The 22,430-nt window shown below is 39.1% G+C and overlaps 1 protein-coding gene across 1 annotated transcript in view; it reads left to right on the forward strand.

Moving 5' to 3' along the window:
- The window catches only part of LOC101861602 (SET and MYND domain-containing protein 5), a gene marked incomplete at its 3' end in the record, with an annotated part of 24,454 nt that extends 9,381 nt beyond the window's left edge, over positions 1-15,073 (forward strand). The window contains 8 exon segments of the mRNA XM_005104775.2: positions 2,507-2,755; positions 5,541-5,662; positions 7,156-7,225; positions 7,814-7,918; positions 10,023-10,085; positions 10,782-10,852; positions 13,220-13,326; positions 15,017-15,073. Of these exon segments, the coding sequence (XP_005104832.2) occupies positions 2,507-2,755; positions 5,541-5,662; positions 7,156-7,225; positions 7,814-7,918; positions 10,023-10,085; positions 10,782-10,852; positions 13,220-13,326; positions 15,017-15,073 (844 nt within the window).
- Between the last annotated feature and the right edge of the window lie 7,357 nt (positions 15,074-22,430).

Consider the following 22,430-nt stretch of genomic DNA (forward strand, 5'->3'; position numbering starts at 1 on the left):
CAACAGCGGTATGCCCTTTTTCAACTTTATCAATTTTTCGGTCACAATTTTGACGTCATTTTTTCTATATGTTTAAACAATCATTTTTACGTTACAAAAGACGCCATAACTTTAGTTCTAATTATCGTAGAATGCTAAATTTGGTACCACTGGAAAGCATTTTTCAAGCTGCATCCACCTATTGTAAAATTTTTAATCTGTGAGAAATTTGAAATTTTCATGAGACATAACTAATATAGATCTAGATCTAGATATAGATCTAGAAAAATCTAGATCTAGAATCTAGATCTAGATATAGATCTAGATACTAGATCTAGACTAGATCTAGAATCTATATCTATATATATATAGCTAGATCTAGATCTAGATAGATCTAGAATCTAGATTTTGGGGCGCTTTTTCGACCAGCTCCCACCCTGCAACTGTAAATTCGCCGGTTTTGGCCTCAAGAGTAGGGGGGTTTCAAGGGGGCTTGCCCCCCTGATCTAGATCTAGAATCTAGATCTAGATTAGAACTAATAAAAATATGGTGGGGGGTTTGGTGCTTTTTCGGTAGTTCCCACCCCGCATTTGTTATTCGCCGGTTTTGGCCCCAAGAGTAGGGGGGTTTCAGGGGGGCTTGCCCCCCTGACCTAATAAAAACAAGGTGGGGGGTTTCAGGGGGGCATGTCCCCCTGAATTTTACCACAATTTAATGTTTTGCAGTTGTTAGGTTTGACATCTTAGCTTGCCGCGAATCAAACGTATATTAAGTATATAGATCTAGATGTAGGTCAGGCTCTATCAAATAAGGGGGGTGGGAACTACCGAAAGAGCGCCGGGGGTTTCAGGGGGGCATGCTCCATTTTACCATAATTTGATGTTTTGCAGTTGTTAGGTTTGATAGAATCTTAGGCGCTTAGCTGGCCACGCATTAAATGTATAGAATCTATAGATCTAGAATCTAGTCTAGATCTAGATCTCGATGTAGATCTAATCTAGATCTAGATTCTAGGCTCAAATAAGGGGGGTGGGAACTACCGAAAAAGCATCGATTTTGGGGCTCGACGCTACTTGGATATGTGGTCCCAACTTTCGTGACAGACAAACGAAGTGACTATTCAGACTCGAGTCCGAATATGAAAAATATAACCCAGAGAAAATCTAGATCTAGATCTAGAATCTAGACTAGATTCTAGATCTAGTAGATCTAGTTTTGACCCCAATGGTGGTTACTTCTGGTTCTAAGTCTAAACGGTTACTTTTTGATTCACGTGCCGGAGAGATAGCCTTTCAGACCGAATTGCAAAACATCAAATCGTGGTCAAATTCAGGGGGATGACAGTGTGAGACTAATGAGAGGGCTATGCTGTAATTATAGGAAGTGTATACATACAGACCCGGTAACCGGGAACAAAGTCACAAAGTATACAGACCCGGTAGGGGAACTCTTTTGTGATTTCGGAAAATTTCAGCGCCCTCTTGGCTCAGGGTAGATCTAGGTTCTTCTAGGTCTATGGCATGGCGTAGGTCTAGTTCTAGACAGACAGAAATAAATCATTGATCTAGTTTCGAGGCTAGCCTAGATCTAGGATCTAAATGAAGATTGCGGATGTCTTTTCGATGAACAATCGTTTTTCCTCCGTTTCGGAGTTGGAGGAATCATAATTTGAAGAAAAGAACAATGCATAATTTCAATCGAGCAGTGACCCTCTCTATTTCTCTGCCTCTCTCTCTCTCCTCTGTGTATCGCTCGCCTTTTCTTTTTCATTGTTTGTCTCTGTCTTTCTCTCTCCCTACCTATTTCCCACTCTGTCTTTCTCTCGTTCCCTCCTGCCAACTGGGGCATGTCATATTTTGCTAGCACTTCTCTCTCTCATTCTTTCACACACACACACACACACACACATACACAAACACACTACCGGGTCTGAGTGCTGAAACTTTCCGAAATCACAAAAAAAGTTCCCCTACCGGGTCTGTATACTTCGTGACTTTGTTCCCGGTTACCGGGTCTGTATTATACACTTCGGTAATTATGTGATGGTCATTGTCTGTGATTACTCGGCGTAGGAAAACTTAAAACAACTTGGAGTGAACTCAGCTCAATGATACAAACTGCTGGAGATCAATGTCAGATGGTTTGGTAGAATGCTAACTCCACTTTACTCTAGAAACAACCCCCCAAAACAGCTCTAATAAACACAGAACAAAGGGAAAGAATAAAATGAAAGCGTCACCTGAGAACTATTTGTCAGTCTTAAGATCCTGCATTGACGTTCATAGCTGGCGCACGCACAACCTGCTTGGGGAATTTCAATTTTAAAACAGAAAGTCCACTGACACCCATTATAAACAGGTAAGTTATGCTAATTGGAATTGCCCTGTAACAGAAATGATGAAAGTTTCACATTTTTATAACAATAGGCAGACACATATTTGCCTTTATTACACTTTTTTAATACCTTTGAATAATATTTTGAAAGTGTTATATTTAGTGTGACTGTACACTTGCTTATTTTCACAGGGAAAGGGCTTGATTGCAAGAAAATCATTCAAAAAAGGAGATGTCATACTGGAGGAAAAGCCAGTAGTTTGTGCTCAGTTCTCATGGAATGAGCTGTACAATTATAAAGCTTGTGAGTTCTGCCTGAGATCGCTAGAGAAGGCTGAAAAAATGGCACAAAGGCTGACAGGCAACACTGGGGTGTCACTTCCACATCCAGAGTGCTGCCAAGTTGATCCTTCATCATTTGTCCAGTGTCCTCAATGTCAAGTAAGGTGGTTTATTTTAGTTAAACTGCTAATTTAAGGGTTTTTTGTTTCGATTTTTTCCTTTCTCCTACGATCTCTTTTTTAAATTCTCACTCTGTCGCACAGAGTCATTTCTAAAGTAATGCAATCTATTTTGGCAGTATGTACTGAATATTTTACAAGTAAATTATAGTCTGGCCTTACAAGTAACAGATTCATGTTAAATTTCTTCTTTCTGAGACTGTTGTGGTAGGTTACATTTATTTGTCACATGTCTTTTAAAATTGCATTGAATCAACTCTGAAAATTAGAATTCCAGTTACAGTAAAAAACCCACCTTAGTGGTCTCCTCCCCTTAGCGGTCACTTGTACTAATGGCCACTTTTCTTTGGCACCCTTGTCTTTTTTAACATTTTTAACCTGTCCATAGTAGTCCCTGTCCAATTTGGCCATGGTCAGTCATTTTAGTGACGAATTGGTCTCAAAACCTACTCATAGAAGTCACATGCTACAGGGGTTTTCCTCCAACCTGTCCTCAGAATGAGAATGTACGTTCAATTATTGCAAATAAGCAGCTGGGCTTATAGCATGTACAGGCACAACCTACTAAACAAGAGGGGGCGGGACTTGCTGCAGCGTTTACCCAGTGATGTGTGAGTGTCCAGTGAACTGGGCTCACTCTCTCTTCCCATACCTTACTCGACAAACACTTTGCTGCTGACCTCGGTAAATGTCAAGCTGCAGTCATATGACAGGTCGTGTAGCTTTTCTTGCAGTGGACGTCGGCTGCCTAGGTCAGGGTATTTTTTAAAAAAAAGTGTTTTTCCTCTTGTGTTGTTTTAAGTTTTGTGTATGACTGCTAACCTGGGGACGTTTGAATCTTCTGGTAAAATGTCCTTCTTAAAAAGCTTTTATAGATAAAGATAACAAATTAGATGGAAATTAAAATGGAAAAATAAAATAACAATGTACAATGTTGGAGCCACAGGAGGGTATGTTTATCTTTAGCTTAATTGTTTTTGTTGGTGGTCAACAAGTCCAATGTGAGAATCCATTGTCATAATTGAAGTGTGAGTGGTTGGCGGGTGCTCTGCTGTGGTTTGCTCCTTCTTTCCTATCAAACATCTGTCGTCCTTATATAAATCTCCCCTCCTTCTTTTTTGTGTATGTTACTCTCTTGTAACACATCTATTCTTCGGCACTTTAAATATGACCTTATTGTGTTGCAAGTGCCGTAAAACTCTTACTGAAACTAGAATAATTAAAGTAATAGTCTCTACTATGCCTTTTCCAGTCAGACCCTGTCCTTAGCGACCAGCTGTCTATATGTGTCACAACACGGTGGAATCAGGCGCTCGTCAATTTTTGGGCACGTTGAGTTAATCGTGTCGTCTTAAAGCTTATTCATTTGTCTTGCATTTGATGAAAAAAATACCCATTTATCTTGAATAGAAGTCATGAAAATTCAGATTGAAGAAGGTGGGGGTCATCTGGTATCAGAGATAAAATTAACGAGAAAATAGCCACCAAAGTTTGATAGCTTGCATAGCTTGAGAGTCCTTGGGAAATGAAAATTTACTTTTTTTGTGCCTTTAAACAAGGTGATTTAGTAAAATCCTCACAGAAGTGGGATCTTGAGTGACCGTTAACGGGTCACCAGTGCCAGGTTTTCTTGGTCTGGACATGCTGTGAAGTGCATATCATTGTCTTCATCTTTTTAGCGAAACAATGCAAATATAATAAATACTGTTTTATCATACTGTGAGGGAAGATGCCCCAAAAATTTGGCAACTCGCATACTACAATCTTTCATGTGTTGTTACTTTGCCAGTCTGCCTCGCACCATTTTTTTTACTGCTAAAGGTTTCTTCTCTATTTTTAATTGACAAAATGTAGCCACACACTTTTAGATTGGTTGGTGACTCATATGCTCTAAGTAAGGTTGTTACTGCTTGCACAGCAGATAAAATATATAAAATACAGTTCTCTATTTGCAAATGTAAGCTTGTTGCTTTTTCTCCTGCTTAACTTGACAAGGCGTGTGCAATTTTAAGAAAATGGGAAATTTGATACCTCATGCTTTTTATTCTGGAATATTAGTATCCTAGGTGATGTATGCATCTCATCTGAGACTTCATCATGAATTTTTTTCATTAAAAAAATTAGGGGCACTCCCTTGGGTCTGTGCCGCTTTATGTACAGTAAAGTTGTGGTTCTATTTAGACGTATCTTTTTAAATATCTTATATGCTTTCACTCTGAAAGGAAACTTTGTTGTTTATTCTGTGGTCAAGAATTATTCTCTTCTTGTCTTTGTCCTCCTTTTAGGTTCAAATAGCCTCTACAATTTCCAGTCATTAGTTTTCCTGAAAGCACGCGGTAGGTCTTGAAGTTTCTGTTGTGGTCTTTTTCGTTACTGTTCTTAAGATCAAAGCGTTTTTATAGTATTTTATTTGGATAGGAAGTTGAGTTTCACTGTTTCAACTGTGATGCTTTGTCTGTTCTTTGTGGCTTGTCACTGCTGAAGATAATGATATGCACACACCAGACCTCTCAATTTTGAGCTCTTTTTGAAGAATGCTGATGACAGGTTTGGTCTCATACACTGCCCAAACCAGTAAGATTCAGAAGGGCTGTGGGTTACAGATACATGGAGATTAGATTTGCTTGAAATGTCTTTGTTGTTTCAAGCAGATTTTATGTTCAGTAAATGTTTGTTGGTTGTTAGATCCTTTCATCTCAATGTCTTTTGGATCTTTGTTGTTTGGATTGCTATTAATAGTTGATTAATTTTTTTTTCCATTGAAGGTGGTTTACTGTAGCCCCGCTTGTCGAGATGCTGCTTTTAGTCTGTATCACCAAGTGTTGTGCATGGGCTCATCTCGAGAGGACCCTGCTCATCCTTTGGCTGTACTTGGAGAGACGTGGAGGTGAGTGATAGTCTTTGTGAGTTTGAAGCTGTTGAATGAACCTTTGAGGGCGATTAGAGGGTGCTTTTGGCACGTTTTTCTTTTTTTACCCCCTCTGCTGCATTAAGTATCCATTATAATAATTACTGTGTCAGTGTGCTTCCATTTCTCAAGCAAATGAAAGATCTACTGCTCTTTAACAAGGGGTATAAATACTCTCATGGTGGGACAGCACACAAGATTGAAGAAAGTCTGTGATCAGATGTACTTTTGTGATGTTTGTTATTGGTTCACTGACAAAGCCCTTATTGATTACCTGGAACCACAATGCCTTTCTAATTTACTACAGGAGTATATTCCATCTCATGATTTATGATCCATTAACCAAAAAAAACCCAAACAAAAACCCCAGTGGACTATGCCTTTAAATTTTTTTAGAAAAATGGAGGTAGAGCTTTTTTAACAGCTGCTCCCTCAGTATGGAATTCCCTTCAGAGGGGCCTATGTTGACCACATTTAAAACTGGTCTATGGACACGTTTATTTAACACTTTGCAGTCACACAGCCAGCCGTACAAAATACTCCATCTGGTCACTTAACCAGGACAGTGACTGCAACGGACTTCTCGGGCCTGGCGCAGAACTGCGTCAGGTGACCGGTATGGATACTTTTCACCATCGCAAAGTTTAAATCCTATTTTACCAGTTAGTTTTGAATCTTTTTAAAGTATGGTATGGTTAGCAGCCACGGGTATACTCTTTTTATGTTGTATGTATTCTTTTGTCTGATTATGGATGCATTTATATTTGGAAAGATTGTTGTACATTGAATGGGCAGTTATGCATGAAAAATATCATTGGGTAAGCTGTCAAATTGTTTATTATTTTATTGTGAAATGCCAAAAGTCACCAGGGAGTGGATGCTGTAGAAGCGATCTTTATTTTCATTATTATTATTAACTATTGTTTCTGCTTTGCCCCTTTTGGTCATAAAACTGGGCCAAATGCTTTTCTTTTGAAATGAATTACATAAGTGGGATGTCTGATCTGTACTAGAGTAAACAAATTAATGATTGGAAAAGATACTGGTTATATTAAGAGGGTGTGAAGGGGGATTTAGACATGACCTCTACTATTTGGTGAAAAATCTTTTACTGGTCTAGGGGTTGAATTACCTTTGGCAAATGAGGCTTTTGGTAATTTAAAATTACATCTGCAGTTAATCTAAAACATCTTTTTCTTCTATAGACATACATTATTACATTTTAAATGGTACATGCTATTTCATAGTATGGAATGGAAATTTTATGTCCAAGGGGTCAATGGAAGAAAATGTATAAATATCTAAGTTGAAATGTCACATATATAAGAGTATATATTATTGCATTGATAGTGGCTGGAACCACCTTTTTGTTGTCTGTGCACTCTACTGTTTCTCATAGTGTCTTGTTTTTTTCCTTTCTTGGTCTCTGCTATGTTGAATGCTCCCTTCAACTCCACTAACAACCTACTCAGATCCTTCCACTACCCTCCCGAGACTGCCAGTATCATGCTACTTGCCAAGATGATTGCTATGATCAAACAAGTGAGTTGTTTATCTCTTCTTAAGGTATATGGACAGCCTGATAAAAAAAGGCAAGACAAATTTTAGTAGGTATATGTACAATGTGTGCAGACAGTATTTCAGAGTTTACATAAACGAAAAGCTTTTATTGCACAATACATCACTAATTACAACTCAGGCATTTGCTGGTTGCACAGTGCAGCATAGCTATATTTGGCAAAGTGTGGAAGGCTGTTATAGTCCTTGATTATCTGTTAGCCTTCAGTTGGTAAAAATTGTTTCCAGTTTGTGACTAAGTGCCATCCAGCTTAGTGCCTGCCCGAGTATTTAATCGGCTTGTCTGAAATGTAAAATAAGTACTTCCTATTTGGTTCGGTTGGAGGTGTTGAAAGGGACAGATATGTAGAATAGTTGGATTGAGCAGCGTGCTGAGAAGACACAAAGTGTATGTCAGGGGAATTTTCCTGGTTGCCAGACCAGTGTCTTGTTCATGTGACAGGCTGCAGATGATCTGATGTAGGAAGGGGCAAGTGACCGGGCTCATTTTACAAAATATAGTAGTCATTTAGGCATGTAATACATCAAAGTTGACACTGTTTTTCTTGACAGGCAAGTGATAAAGGCTCAGTGCTCTCCATGTTCTCTGGTTTCATCAGTCACACTGTCAATCAACAAGAGCATATAGCCCACAAGCTACTTGGAGAAAAGTTCAAGGTGAGCAAATGTGCAGCTGTTTTTGCTTCTGTTTTTCTTGGATAGCTAAACGACTGTAAACTTTTCATCCCACTGCTTAGTTGTTTGTTTAAAAAAAAAATATTACTTAGTTTCGTATTTTCTCTAGCCTTTCAAGCAATTACATTCTGTGTTTGAAAGTACTCTTATTGGCTATGCTGACTACAGTTTCACTAGTTTAAGCTATTGATTAACTCACTCAGCCTGTACTCTGCTAATATGGGCTATCCTCTCACCCAATTGTGTTGGGAGCCTGACTGTATCAGAGAAGATCGTGACAGCAAGCGATTTTTAAAACTCTTTCCGGAGTCCACACCCCTTGCGGACATATCGTCGATATATCGGCTGTGATAGGGTGCCTCATTATTGTTTTGTTTTAACTTGATCCATCATTTATAATTACTTTATATTGCTATTGAAAAACTCGGAAAGGATTTAGGAAACAAAAACATCAAGTTTCACTTTGTCAAAGCGTGGGTTTGGGGAAAAAAGAGTGAATTAGTTCTTGCTGTCTTGCATCAACAAAACGATACAACCGAACTCAGTATAAATTGCGTAACACTAACAAAAGTTGGAATATTGCTTTCAAATAAAAAGCTGCGCATTCGGAAATTAATGGATTATGCTCTTGACCTGTATATAAGATAGATATGCTGATTTGCTTTCACATGTTTGGTGAATGTAATTTTTCTCGTCAAAATGTATTTTTCTCATCACCATCGCCTTTTCAAACCCTTCTAATGCATACTTATGTTCAAAATTAATCCTTGTTTCATATTGGGATGTATTTCTCATTCAATTTGATATATCATATGTTACGTTTTGAGGGATGGTTATGCTTCTATGAAGTTATTTTGTACACCACCTGCATAGCCAAATAAAGCCACAAGTTAATTATGTCTAGACCCCCAAAAAACTACGTCTTGAAAGAGTTAAGGGGGGGAGCGACCCTTGATTTTGCAGATTTTGGGTCAGGCTATGCAAATTTTCTGTTGGCTGATTTTTGAAGATCAACCAGTTTTTTGTCCAAAAATAGCATGGATACAATTGAGAAAGTGTATATTCTCCACGTAAATTGCCTTTGAAAACATGATGATGGGTTAATATAGTGAATTTTCACAATAATAGTCAGTTTTCGCAAAATGTAATTTGTTTTCCACTTTTTCCCTACTCCTTCCTTAGTTTTTATCATTTTGAGATGAAACTTTCAGGAAACATAGATGGCAAGGCTGCCATTAATATAACAGAGAGATATTTGCGAAAACAATAACACTTTTCCATTGGCAAGCGATTACACAACCTAAACTTTTAAAAAGTTTTTTATACTTTGGGAAAATTCTCATATATTTTTTTCATTTGCACTTATTGAAATAAGCTTGCTGTTACTCTGATAGGGTCTGGTTCAGGTATACTCTCACCACATTTGGTAGGTAAATAAGAACGCCTTACGAATTTGAAATTCATTGTTTATTTTCAAGATGGCGGCTGTTTCCACAGCAACCGCTGTTGCAATGCCAAAATAAAATTGCGTATCAAGAGATTTTACTATGCCTAACTTATATGTGTACTTACATTTGATCTCGGGCAACAGACATAGAAAATGGTCCTCAAGGGTAGCTCCTCCCGTTAATGAGCAATTCAAACTTTTCTGTTTTTGTCCACCAATTCTATGAAACTTGGCAAATGCTGTTTAGGAGAGAGGGTAAAATCAACTTTGTAGGTGATCTAACTGTGAGACATGTCCCAGTCATGCTGTTTTTCAATGGCATTTCAGCGCATAGGGCAGTTTACAACCTGCTGTGTTTTGTGTTTGGGAAGTGATACATTACAATAGATTTTAGATTTTCTCTGGTAGCTGTCGTTAAGGCACCACCCCTTTTTTCTTGCTCCTGTCAAGGTGTCTTTAAATGTGTTAAGTTCGCACAGTCACAGTGCTTCTGATTTTTTTCTTTGTTTTCCTTGATGACAATAAACTTGAATCCACCAATCTAGAGATTGCAGTGTGCTGTTTTATATAAACACATTTCATTGACTCCGAGATAAAGAAAAATTGTAAAGCTTAATGCTTTATAATAATATTTGCCAGGTTCAGAGAGAAGTGCTGAGGGAACAGCTGGCTGCAATATTGTACGAGGAAGCTGCTCAGGAGGTGAGTAGCAGATTAACTGACTGGAAGGGCACAAAACTGCTTTCTGACTTGGATGCCAAGGGTACCTTCTTATTTTCAAGGCGTCATCATAGATGTCTTAGGCTTTAATTTCCTGTGGTTGAAGAGGGAAGATGTGTTGTGCTTTATTGACTTATTATGTACATATTATGTACATCCATATGTGATGCTCTCGATGTGTATGTTGAAAAGATAGGATGAGAGTATATTTGTACTGAAAAGAAAATTGATAAAATAGAGAAAAAAAATCCATTGTTTTCCCCCATTTGAAAAGAAAATTTTTTGTTGCACAGAGAGGTTAACTCTTAGTGTCTTGACATTTCTCCAGTCAGAGCAGGGATGTGTCAAACCGCTACTGTGATACCAGCCTGGAGCACAGTGCTTAGGCAGGTTTATGAGAGTTCCCCAGTGCAAACTGCTTTTTTTAATAGGAGCCAATTCAAAATGGGGACAAAGATTGCTATTGCTGTACTTGGTACCTGTCCCCAATGATTTAAGGACTACTTCGCTAAGAGCCGAAACACTCCAAGCATAATTATGTTGTCCGTGTGCATTCTTTTCTTGATTCCACTTGGACCTTCTAGTATCTTGCTTATTTGTGAAATTGATTGAGGATTTAGTACACTTTGTCATTGGGAAAAATGTCTGAGATGAATATTATGCTTTTTGTTGTTTCAGTGGTTCACTCCTGAAGGGTTTAACTCTCTTGTAGCCTTGATTGGGACCAATGGTCAAGGTATTGGTTCAAGGTTAGTACTTTTTATCAACAGGCACTGCTAAGAAAAGAACAGACCACTGTTTCCCTTTTGCCATGACATTTCCAGCTGATTACAGTCTTTAGAAGAGTTTAGAGCACAATATGGATGCAACCCACATTGTGTTTTAGACTACAATATTATATCAAATGCGATGAGGAATGTGTATTTTAATGATGACAAGGATGACAACTTTTATTACAGGGATGCAATGGTAGGTACTATTGGGAGAAAACATTTTCTTTTAGCATTAAGTGAAATTGAATTTTTATCTTTACCTAATTTAACCACCCATCTCCCCAATCTGCCCAAGCTCAGTGAAACTAACATATAATGAAGTTATCGAGCTCGGCTTTCAAGATCACTGAATTTGAGTGTTGGACATATAAAAGGTGTACATTTTTATGGTGAAATCGGGTGCTCGTCAAAATAAAGAAATTGAAGAAATCAACCTTTTTCTGCTCATTGAGCAATTTAAAAAGAAATAAAATTCTTTTTAGTATAGCTTTTATGTCCATTTAAAAACACATTTTCAGAGTGGATTTTACGGAAAAACTTTGATACATGGCACAAAAACTATAAAATTGCATTTTTGAAGGTCACTGAGAGTTAGAAAATCACCAAACTTTGGGCGACCATTTTCTCGCTAATTTTTACTTCTGATATTAGGTGACCCCACAGCCTTCAATTAAAAATATATCAACTTCTTTTCAAGATCGGAATTTAAGAAAAATTAAAAGCAATGCCAATTTTAAGATGATACTCCTGATTCCATTTGTCCCAAACTCAAGGAGCGCCTGACTCCACTGTGTTGCAACACATATTTGTGTCACAACGTGGTGGAATCAGGCACTCATCAATTTTTGTGGATATGGAGTTTATAGTATAATCTTAAAGCTGTTTCATTTGTCTTGCATTTGACAAAAAGAACACCCGATTATCTTGAATAGAAGTCGGAATATTTGCGATTAAAAGAGGTGGGGGCGCCTGATGTCGAAGGGAAAAGTAGCGAGAAAATGGCTGCCGAAGTATTGTGATTTCCAAAGCTTGAGTGTCTTTGGAAAATGTAAATTTACATTTTATGTGCCTTTGTTCAAGGTTTTTGTGGAAAACCCACACAGAAAGTGTTTTTAAATAGACATAAAAGTGTCGAGCTAAAAATAAAATTTGAAAAAGATTACCCAACGGCCAGAAAAATGCCTATTTCTCCGATTTCATTATTTTGACACCGCGCCTGATTGCACCACGCTGCCTCACATTTGTCCTGAATACAGTCAAAGCACAAGTGTAAAGGGAAAAGACCAATGGAGTTCCAAAGTGCATTCTTATATGAAACGGTTGCTTCCCTTGGCACAGCCTCTGAACAATAATGTTCGTGTTTGTATAAGATTCACTTTTTTTCTTCACCTGACTTACACCAAAACTTCGAAGAGTTTCATCAACATCTTTAAGTTCTTGTGTTCATTGACTGCTCAGTTTATGTGTTTTTTGGTCCATGGTTACTCTTATCATCCCATCAACTTTTAAAAAAGTGGTGGTTTACCACAAAATCTGCTTTTATCCCCTACTTTCATGTTAAAGTTCTTAAATGTAGAACAATTTGGTTCTTCACAATTCATTATCTTCTCTTTGCAGCAGTCAATTCGTTATTTGATCTTGGTAACCTAAAGTACTGGTGACTCTTAGTTTACCCCATAATCCAGCTTTCTCTGAGAAGATTTTGAGAAATTCTGCTATTTTTGACCATCTGTGGTTAGTGGGTTTGTCAGGTTTAAACTCTGAGAGCACAGTCTATGGGACAAGCCAGTAGTTGACAAATGCTTACACATATCCATCATGGCTTTCAATCTAAGAGCTGAAGCCTGTAGGTTGCTTAATGAAAAATGACATCAAAAGTGACAAAGACTGATTGCAACAATGTGATAGTAATATCAAAACTTACTTAATTCTCTTGAAATTCTAACCCACTGCATTGCCAACAGATAGTCTGGTGGCAATGGATTATCTTGTTAGGGAGTATGAATCAATTTCTCTCTGCTCTGAGAGCTTTATTTCATGAATTGTACTTTTGTGATTGTTCATTTTTAGGTCTCTAAGCCTATACTGCAGCATTACTTTGCAACTGACAAGCTTGACACAAAGTCTGTCACATGACCTATACATACAGTTGAGAAAGAGCTGTTGTTAGATATAAAGCTGGCTTCTGTGTCACTGTTGATTTGTGGATTTCTTCAGCTGATGGAGATTTGGAGGGCTCAAGTCTGATTTGAATATGATTCTTTTATGGTTTGTCCATCATGAAAACTTTTTCAATGCTTTGTTCAACAAACTTACTCACTTTCTCTTTCCCATGTGGCTTAGTTCTTTCAGTAGCTGGGTCAAGGCCACAGAGCAGCTGTCTTTGAGTGAGCAAGATAAAGCGGAGTTGGACAACACTGTTGATAAACTCTACAATGACATGTGGGAAGGTAAGGAGCTCACAGGCAGACAGCTACTTCCATGATTCGAAGCTGTGACTTCCTTACTTGTTTATATAAGGCTCATATTATATATTTTAAGCACAAGTGGCCAAGTCCAGAATTTTTTAGAACTTACTTTTGTTGTTTTGTTTATATCTTCTCAATAACAGCATAACAAATTAAACTGCAGTCGAACCTGTCATGACGGCCACCTCTATAAGAAGACCACCTGTACAAACGGCCACTTTTCATTTCCCCCTTCCGTTTTTTCGATATAAATTAGCTGTGTAAAACGGGCACCTGTCCAACGCGGCCACCCTATTTTATCAACCCACGGCCAAATCTACCTTCTTAAGACGGCCAGACTTTGTCAAAAAGTATGCATTTTCCCCTGATTTTGTGGACAAGCTGTCATAATCATAATTCATTCTCCTGTCGTTGTTGTCAGTTCCTCCAATGGATGAACGGTCATGTTGTTTAAGTCACTCCCTATGTTTACCCAAGTTGACCAATGGTTAACGATAAATTTTCGGCTGCTGGTAAGGGAAGCGTGTGATCGGGCATAACGTATAAGCCCCGCCCACAACTCAGTCGTAAACCCAGTCTATAACAATGGAAGTCAACACAAACTCGCAACAGAAGTGTTTCTCGTTCGCCCAGTGGTGGCGAACCTTTTATTTGCTTTACCATGACACTTGGCCTTCCTCGTCTGAAACATTTTGTTTTGTTTTGACCTTTCCGGGAACCATAATTTAAAAAGAAAAAGAAAACTAACAACAAAAAGTCCCTCAAAAACCGTCCTATCCTCTCCCCCTTTCAAAAGAAATAAAACAACAACTACTACACATTTTAATCAGCCCAAGGGCAGTCCTAAGCCTGCAACCACCTTCAGTTGGGACCTCAGAAGTAAATAGTTTGTTTTCTTCATTTTGATCAGTCCTGCCTAAGACAGCCACCTATCTTATATGGTCACTTTTCCCCCCGGCAATGCGTGGCCGTCTTATACAGGGTTGACTGTAGTTTGAAATACTTGAAATGTTGATGCGAAACTTGAATTGAAGTTTTGTTTTATAATTTAATTAGTCTTTAGCCTTTTCTGTAAAATAGGCTTTAAGGGAGATGGTCCATTTTTGTCTCTCACCATCAGTATATTTTTTTTTTGCAATATGCCTTTGATCAGAGAAATGAAAGTGTCCTTTTGATAAAGCAATTTTGGAAAATGTCTCTCTATTTCATCACAAACAATACATTTTGTTTGTGCATTAAGTGTCAGTCCTCTATTTGCAAAGTTGATAAACTGAAAGGGTGGATTTTTTGCTTCCCACATCACAGGCATACTTTGTTGCACAGTGTGCAGTGACTATTCTTGTTGGGTTGGCTCCTTTCAGTTTTCTTTCTTTGTATCTGTTATGCTAATTTTTTCCCTATAGCAATATCTTTTTTTTTTGTCTTGGCTTTCTGACATGGCCAATTCACAATCGGCAGCTTGCTTATGTCTTCTTTTTTTGCGCTTTATGGTATCAGTTCTGTATGTTGTCGCAGAACTAGGTGTATTTTTTTGTTGCTGACAAACAAGTGTAGTTCTCAAATTCACTTTTTGTAAACCATGTGTGCACATTGGTCATGTTTTCTGAAGTTTTCAAAATAGCTTGTAATAATGTCATGTATTATATCACAAATTGTGTTTTTCCCCTTTCAGTATCTGGCCAGTTTTTGGACTGCGAGGGATCGGGTTTATACCAGCTTCAAAGTGCAAGTAGGTTTTTTTTGCTCACATTTTTGGTAGAAAAAAGGGGCTAGAGACTCACTTTTACTAAAGAATAGCAATGAGTATAAGATGTGGGTTATTTGATAGACCGGGGCTGTACTGTGTCAGTTTTATTGTTCACGTCATAAAATAAGAATATGTTGCTGTCTGTTGCAGGGCTTGAATTAGGTGTTCAGAAGGGCAGGCAAAAATTGCCTCGGTGGGGCCTAAAAATCAGAGGGCACCGAGGCAATTTGCAAGGGCACCAAAGGCAAAAATTATAGGTGATCGTTTTGTTGATTAAAGTTTAAAGATTGTAATACAGGATTGTGCATCACAACGTTTATATAAATAACAATATAATTTATTCTTGCTCTCTACAAAAGTATAGAGTTATCGGAAAATTTTAAAAATCATGAATGAAAACTAAGTAAATCACAATAAAATCACACCAAAACAAAATCACAAAAAATCACAGTTTTAAATCAAATAATGATCACGATTGCATCTGACTTTTAAATGCCTTTTTGACTAGATTCTAGCTCTTAGTGATTGGATTAAAGCATGTCACGGGTCTGGAAAACCCGATTTTGGGTCAAAAAATCGATTTTTAACTTTCTCCAATTTTGGGTACCTGAATATCTAAAGAATCGATAACGCTTGATATTTCATTATAAAAAAGTCAACAATTCTCATTTATAGGCTTTTTCCGGAGGGCACCCTTGTCAAAAGTTGGCGCATTTTCTTCACATTAGCCCATAATTTGACAGTGACAACTACACCGTGTTCCCCCGAATGACCCTATCCTGTTTAGTACTGTTGTTCTCCCAAGCTCCTCTTCTTCTTTCAAATCCCTAAACAATCAGGACGATCAAGATCTGTGTATTTTTGGCAGTTGAGCAACCATGTGCAGAACGGAGGACTCCTCTTCTAGTAAATTTTGAGTCGTCTCTGACAAAACGAATCCCCGTTTCTAAAAATAATAATATGACGTCAATACTCCGTTGCAGAAAGCTGCGCGACATGTAACTTCCAACGGTATTACATGTACCGCTGTTTCTTCTTTCAATTCGACAGCTGTTTGACTCTTTTTATCCATCACTCCTTTCACTGACAGAATCATGTGATTCGCTTTTGTATTTGACGAGATTTAGTTCTGTTTCTGACCCCTCTTGATTTTTGTGTAGGCCACAAAGCAAGTACATGTAATCCGAGTTTCTCTCTTTGAAGGTACAGGCTAATGTGTGGTACGATCTTAGAATTAGTTTTCACTCTCATGATCACGTTTCATTTCATGTTTATTCCCCGTGTTTTACCTTACAGTTCCCATATTGTGTGTCATTATTTTGTAAGGAGTGATGGATAAAAAGAGTGAGAGAGAAAGGGAAAGAGAGAGAACGAGAGAGAAAAGAAGATAGTGAAAAAGAGAGAGAGAAAGAAAAAAAAGCAGAGAGGGGGGGGGAAGAGAGAGAGAGAGAGAGAAAGGGGGGGACTAGTGTGTTGCAATAATGTTGGTTATGTGTGTGCATTTTGTATTTTTTGTCTCACAGCGAGTAGAGTGAAAGCATCGTATGATATCTCACAACCTCATACTAATAGTTCATGGGGCTCTTTGCGTCATTGTCTATTTATTAGTTAAGTGAACTTTGATGAACTTCTTGTGCGCTATGAGATACTAGTAGTTGTAGTGTTGAAAAGTGTAGTCCTGGTGAAGCTTGCAGTACATGTATTACGTTGGTCATTGTTTGTGCGTTGCGTTCATTCATAAACACAGCTAACCATTGGCTGTCTTATTCGTATGAAAATGCAAGAGCTAACAAGCACACTTTTCAAAAGAAATGCAAAGCTTAGAGATTGGATCAGCATTATCTACAGCGATGATATATTATTTTAAAAACAACCAATCCAATGCACTGTACCCGAAAACGAATACCTTTATAATGGATCACCGACACCGGACTCTCGGAAAAAAAAGAAATCCTTGGATTTTTACTCATCCATTCAGACAAATTTTAATAACCTCATACGCATCAAACAGACGTTCAAAGCACCTCAAACCTTGCGTGACAGTTTGTCCTACGAGTAGGTCAGAGCTATGAGTCTGCTTTTTCCACGCATTGTATAAAAACCGCATATCACCTCATATCACCGGACATCACTAAATATCCCCGCACATAACTAAATAGAGAAAGAAATGTGCCTAGTGCAACATTGGTGTTGGTTTGTTCCTATTGTGTGTACCATACGCCATAAGAGTGAAACAGGGGGGGACTCCAGACTAGAGCTTGATCCAGGTCACCAAATATGAGACTGAGAGTGGCGATTCGTGATTCAGTCGGCTTCACAGAATCGCGAGTTTGCGAGCGCTCGAGGAACACTAACTGCAGGGTCCCCACCAAATCCTGGACATTTTTTTCAAAACGCCCTCATTTTTTAAAGACCCCAATTCGTGGAAAAAAAGAGAGAGAGAGAGGGGGAGAGAAAGAGAGAGGGGGTGGGGAGAAAGAAAAAAAAAGAGAAGGAGAGAGAGGGAGAGAGAGAGAGAGAGAGAGAGAGAGAGAGAGAGAGAGAGAGAGAGAGAGAGAGAGAGAGAGAGAGAGAGAGAGAGGGGATAGAGAGAGAGGGAGAAAGGGAGAGAGAGAGGAAGAGAGAGAGAGAGAGAGAGAGAGAGAGAGAGAGATGCACAGACAAAAAGAGAGTCAGAGATTGGTGATTGGTGATATGCGGTGATATTTATTAGTGATGTGCGGTGACATTTTGCGATATTCGGTGATATGCAGTGATATTTTGTAACGTGCAGTTATATTCAGTGATATGCGGTGATATTTAGTGACCTGGGGGTGATATTATTTAGCGATGTTCGGTGATATTTAGTGATATGCGGTGATATGCGGTATTTATACCTTCCCCATTTTTCACCATCTACAAATGACTCTAGTCTAAGCATCCCACGATTGGTCCACTGAGAAGGGGAGGGGAGGGACAATGATTGTGCGTACTGTAGATCATTCTTTGCAATAGCATGTACAGTATGACCTATCGGTGTCACTTTCGGGTCCCCAATGAGATGCCTTTTTTACACATACACCAATCCTAGCACGTGTTCCAGGCGCGGTCAATGTCTGGTTTTGGTCCATGGCTGTACCAATGAGTAAGAGAAAATGTGCGGAAGGAAAGCAGGGGTTGTTTGAAAAAAAAAATGAACATGCATTTTTATGTACTCTAACTGGCTTACCCTACATCTAGCTCTGATTCAGTTTATTTTTCTCCAAATTTTGATCTCATCTATAGAGTACTCACTATGCCAGTAAGCTAGTAGACTTAGCCAAACGTAACTCTATAGCTACTGGAGCATGTTGACGATGGAGAGAAAAAGAGGGGAAGGGGGTTCTTGGTATATCTCTCCATCCGTCTCTCTTCTGCTTTCCACCTTCTCCTCATCCCCTACACACTCTCTCTCTCTCTTTCTCTCTCTCTCTCTCTCTCTCTCTCTCTCTCTCTCTCTCTCTCTCTCTCTCCCCCTCTCCCCCCCCCCCATTCTCTCTCTTGCTCTCTCTTTATCTATATGTATTCCTGTGTTTTGTATATTTATATTCTGCTCTTTTCATGTTCATAATAATATATATAATATATATGTAGCACTGAAGAAAAGTTAAATTTTACTGGATATGTTTTACGACCCCGTTGACACAATTTAGATAATTTAGGGGGCGGGCTTCCGACGGTGCATACCAGGGCCAACCTGGGCTTATGGGAATACTCGATAAAATTCTCTCCACTTGGGAATCGGACTAGGGTCTCCTGCATGAGACAGAGGGAGAGGACCGCCTGTTACACGACAGAAACCGGAATGCACTCTCTCTCTCTCTCTCTCTCTCTCTCTCTCTCTCTCTCTCTCTCTCTCTCTCTCTCTCTCTCTCTCTCTGTGTGTGTGTGTGTGTGTGCGTGTGCGTGCACGTGCGTGTGTGTGTATATGTGTATCTGTTGTCCCAACTCTGGTGCAATTCAAGCAAAAGTTCTCGACAGTTACTGTTGCCTGATCGATATCACCCTTGAAAGTAAGTGAGTTGAAACATGCAGATTACATCTCACATAATGTACAAAAATCTCATCGTCGAATGTCAACAATAAGACGGTATGCAATTTTCCCTGAAACAAAACTATCCTTGGACGGTATGTAGACTTTAAGAGGACCTGTCATGTGTGTCTGTGTCCGACAAAGGAAGGGTTAACGACATAGCAGTAAATTTGTGCAAGGCCGAGAACATTGACGCCGTTCGGCCTTCTGAAGAGACCACGTCACAGACATCACTACGTCGTAGTCGTCGCCGTCGGAGTGTTGAGCTCCACCTTTCATACTTTTTGTTTACAGAAAATTTGAGACACAATCTCCATTTGAAGGCATGTCATATTTACGTACACAAAGGTATTTTATGTGAACACACCAGGGAACGGATCACAATGTGTCGATCGATTTTGAGGTGCCGTTCTAATAATAGGCCTTTTCATTCATGGAAAGAGTGGTTTGGCGATGAAGTCCACTTCTATCTGAACGGAGACGTGAACCCAAGAAATCACATTTACTGGAGTTCAGAAAAAATCGACAACGTCGTTTACCGAAACCTGCGCACACAGAATGCTACAGCGTGTGTTGAATCGAGTCAGTACAGAATTAGTGGTTAGGGCTGGTTCATGGTTGAAGACGATGGTGCTGTAACAGTGACAGCAGATTGTTGTCTGAAGATTTTGAATCTGCTGCGAAGATCACAGAGAAAATGTTGTGGGACATCAGGAGCGGAAACATCAGTTGTTCAAGCAAGAAGGAGCAGCTCTGCACACTGCGGCTGTGGCCATTGAGTGACTCAGGAGTGGAACCAGAATCACTTCGACAAAAGTCGCGGGATACTTTGTGTCAGAACTTGAAGGTATTCCTATCTGAGCCCATGGACTTCCAACCATGGGACTACCTTAGAGACTTAAAGATTAGATGTGTGGTCAGACATTTTCCCTTCTTTGTGAAATGAGGCAAAACATAAAACACCTTGCTCGACAAAATCTGCGAGAGCAGTGCCAGACGGTAATAAATCACGTTTCAACGCCGAGCAAAGGAGACAGTCTCTCGTGACTGCCACCACGCAGAGCACATTCTTTGACAGCCCAGAACTTCTGTACGAATAAAGGGGCTCTCTTCTATGACTTCGTAAATTTAAATCCACAAGTATAGTCCTCATTTTGCTAAATTAATTTACTGTGCTGTCTACGGCTTTTAAAATGTGAGCACTTGTTTGAATTCCGTCATAATTGGGATGCGTTTTACTCTCTCTCTCTCTCTCTCTCTCTCTCTCTCTCTCTCTCTCTCTCTCTCTCTTTCTCTCTCTCTTTCTCTCTCTCTCTCTCTCTCTCTCACACACACACACAAACACACACACACACATACGCACATACATGCACACACATACATGCATACACACACATAACCAATTAATGTACATACACACGCACGCACGCACTGTGTGTTGACGTTATCTCGGAATGTCACTAAATGATTCCTCTGATTTGTACTGGTCAAGGGCAGGGACTAAAGATCAATGAAGGTAGTCATGAGAACTTGTTTTTGAATGGTAACTTCAGAAAAAAATGAACCACCAATACCCTGATAAGTTCCATCAGAAAAATGTGTGAACGTTTAAAAAAAAATTCAATTTATCGCGTTCAAGGCAATGGATTTTTTAACTTTGACGTTTTCCAATCTTTTTTGCGTTTTTCTCAAAAAGTACTTTTCACTATGGTGACCGCGCGGGGGAAATCGTTTTTCTAAGACTATCAGAGCTGCATGCTTGAAATTTGGCACACAGGTACGGCATAAAAAGTTCTGTGATCATAGGCGGGGATTTTGTGAAATACGGATTACTTTTTAAAATATTCCTGATTTTTTCTCATCATACTCGTTTTTTCGGCACTGGTCCAATGATATATCAATATTTTTGTTGTTTTTAATAAAACGAAAAAAGTCAAAGCCTATGATCACAGATAATTTGTTTGTAAATATGTGTGTAAAGTTTGAGGATTGAATTATAATATTTTCTGAGGAAAACGATTTCCCCCGCAACATGGCCACAAATCCAAGATGGCCGCCATAGAGACCAACTTTTTCATAAAACTCGACAAATTCCGTTATGATTCTTCTAATTAGTCTGTAATTAGTCTATATCACCTTTAAAAATAGAAAGAAAGTCAAACCCCTAGAAAATTACTCGTATCGTGTACATAACCCCTTAACTCACACACAGCCGTTGACATGACCTTGACCTCGCACGGACCTGCCAAGTGCTCACATGACAAACACGACCTGACCCGATTGTTATACACGGCCAGTGTATAATAAATATATCAGGCACATATAATATATATAAGAAATATATCAGGCATATACAATATATGAAATATATCAGGCATATATTATAACAAAAGCAAAATGGTATTGGCGTGTGTATCAGACGTGTTGATTCAATGATGGTCAAGTATTTGGGGTCAATACATACCTTGACCATCTCATGAAAGGGGAGATAATCCTTAGTGCAGCTCATCGGCTCCCCTTCTCATCTGTGTGTTATTGTAGGGACAGGGAGAGTTTAGAAGTTCAGGACATAGGCCTACATAAATACATACACACACACACACACACACACACACACACACACACACACAAACACACACACACACACACACACACACACACACACACACACACACACACACACACACACATACATACATACATACATACACACCTGAGTAGATCTTTAGATGACCCATAAATAAATCTGAAATCAAGAATTAAACCCAGACCTTCATGAAAAAGCTTACGTGGCAACTTTGGAATACAATTATCTCAACTCCCTCCAACAAGAACTCCGTTGCCTGCAAAACAACCATGTCTCATTGCAGCAACCCCCCCCCCCCCCCTTTTCCCCTAAAAAGACCCAAAAATTCTCAAACTAACTCTAGGCCCTATAGACAACATCAAATTGATCAATAAAAAGCCCGGGAAGATCCGTACTGGTATAAAAAAAAAAAGGGGGGTTTTCTCCCGGGGTGGGGCCCGGGCAATAGGTTAGAAGCTATTATCCGGGGGGGGGCTCTAAGAACAAAAAGTAATACCCCCCGCGGGGTCGAAAAAAAAAAAAAAAAAACTCTGGGGGGGGGGAAAAAAAAAAATGCAAACCCCCGCTTGGGGCCGGGCCAAAAAACAAAAAAGAAACTCCCGGGGGGGGCGAGAAAATAGAAGCTATACTCCGGCGTGGCCCGCGTCACTAGAAAGAGAAACTCTACCTACGGCCGGCCCCAGAAACACAAAAAAAAATCC

The sequence above is a fragment of the Aplysia californica genome, unplaced genomic scaffold (genome assembly GCF_000002075.1).
Source record: "Aplysia californica isolate F4 #8 unplaced genomic scaffold, AplCal3.0 scaffold00435, whole genome shotgun sequence".
Taxonomy (NCBI): Eukaryota; Metazoa; Mollusca; class Gastropoda; order Aplysiida; family Aplysiidae; genus Aplysia; species Aplysia californica.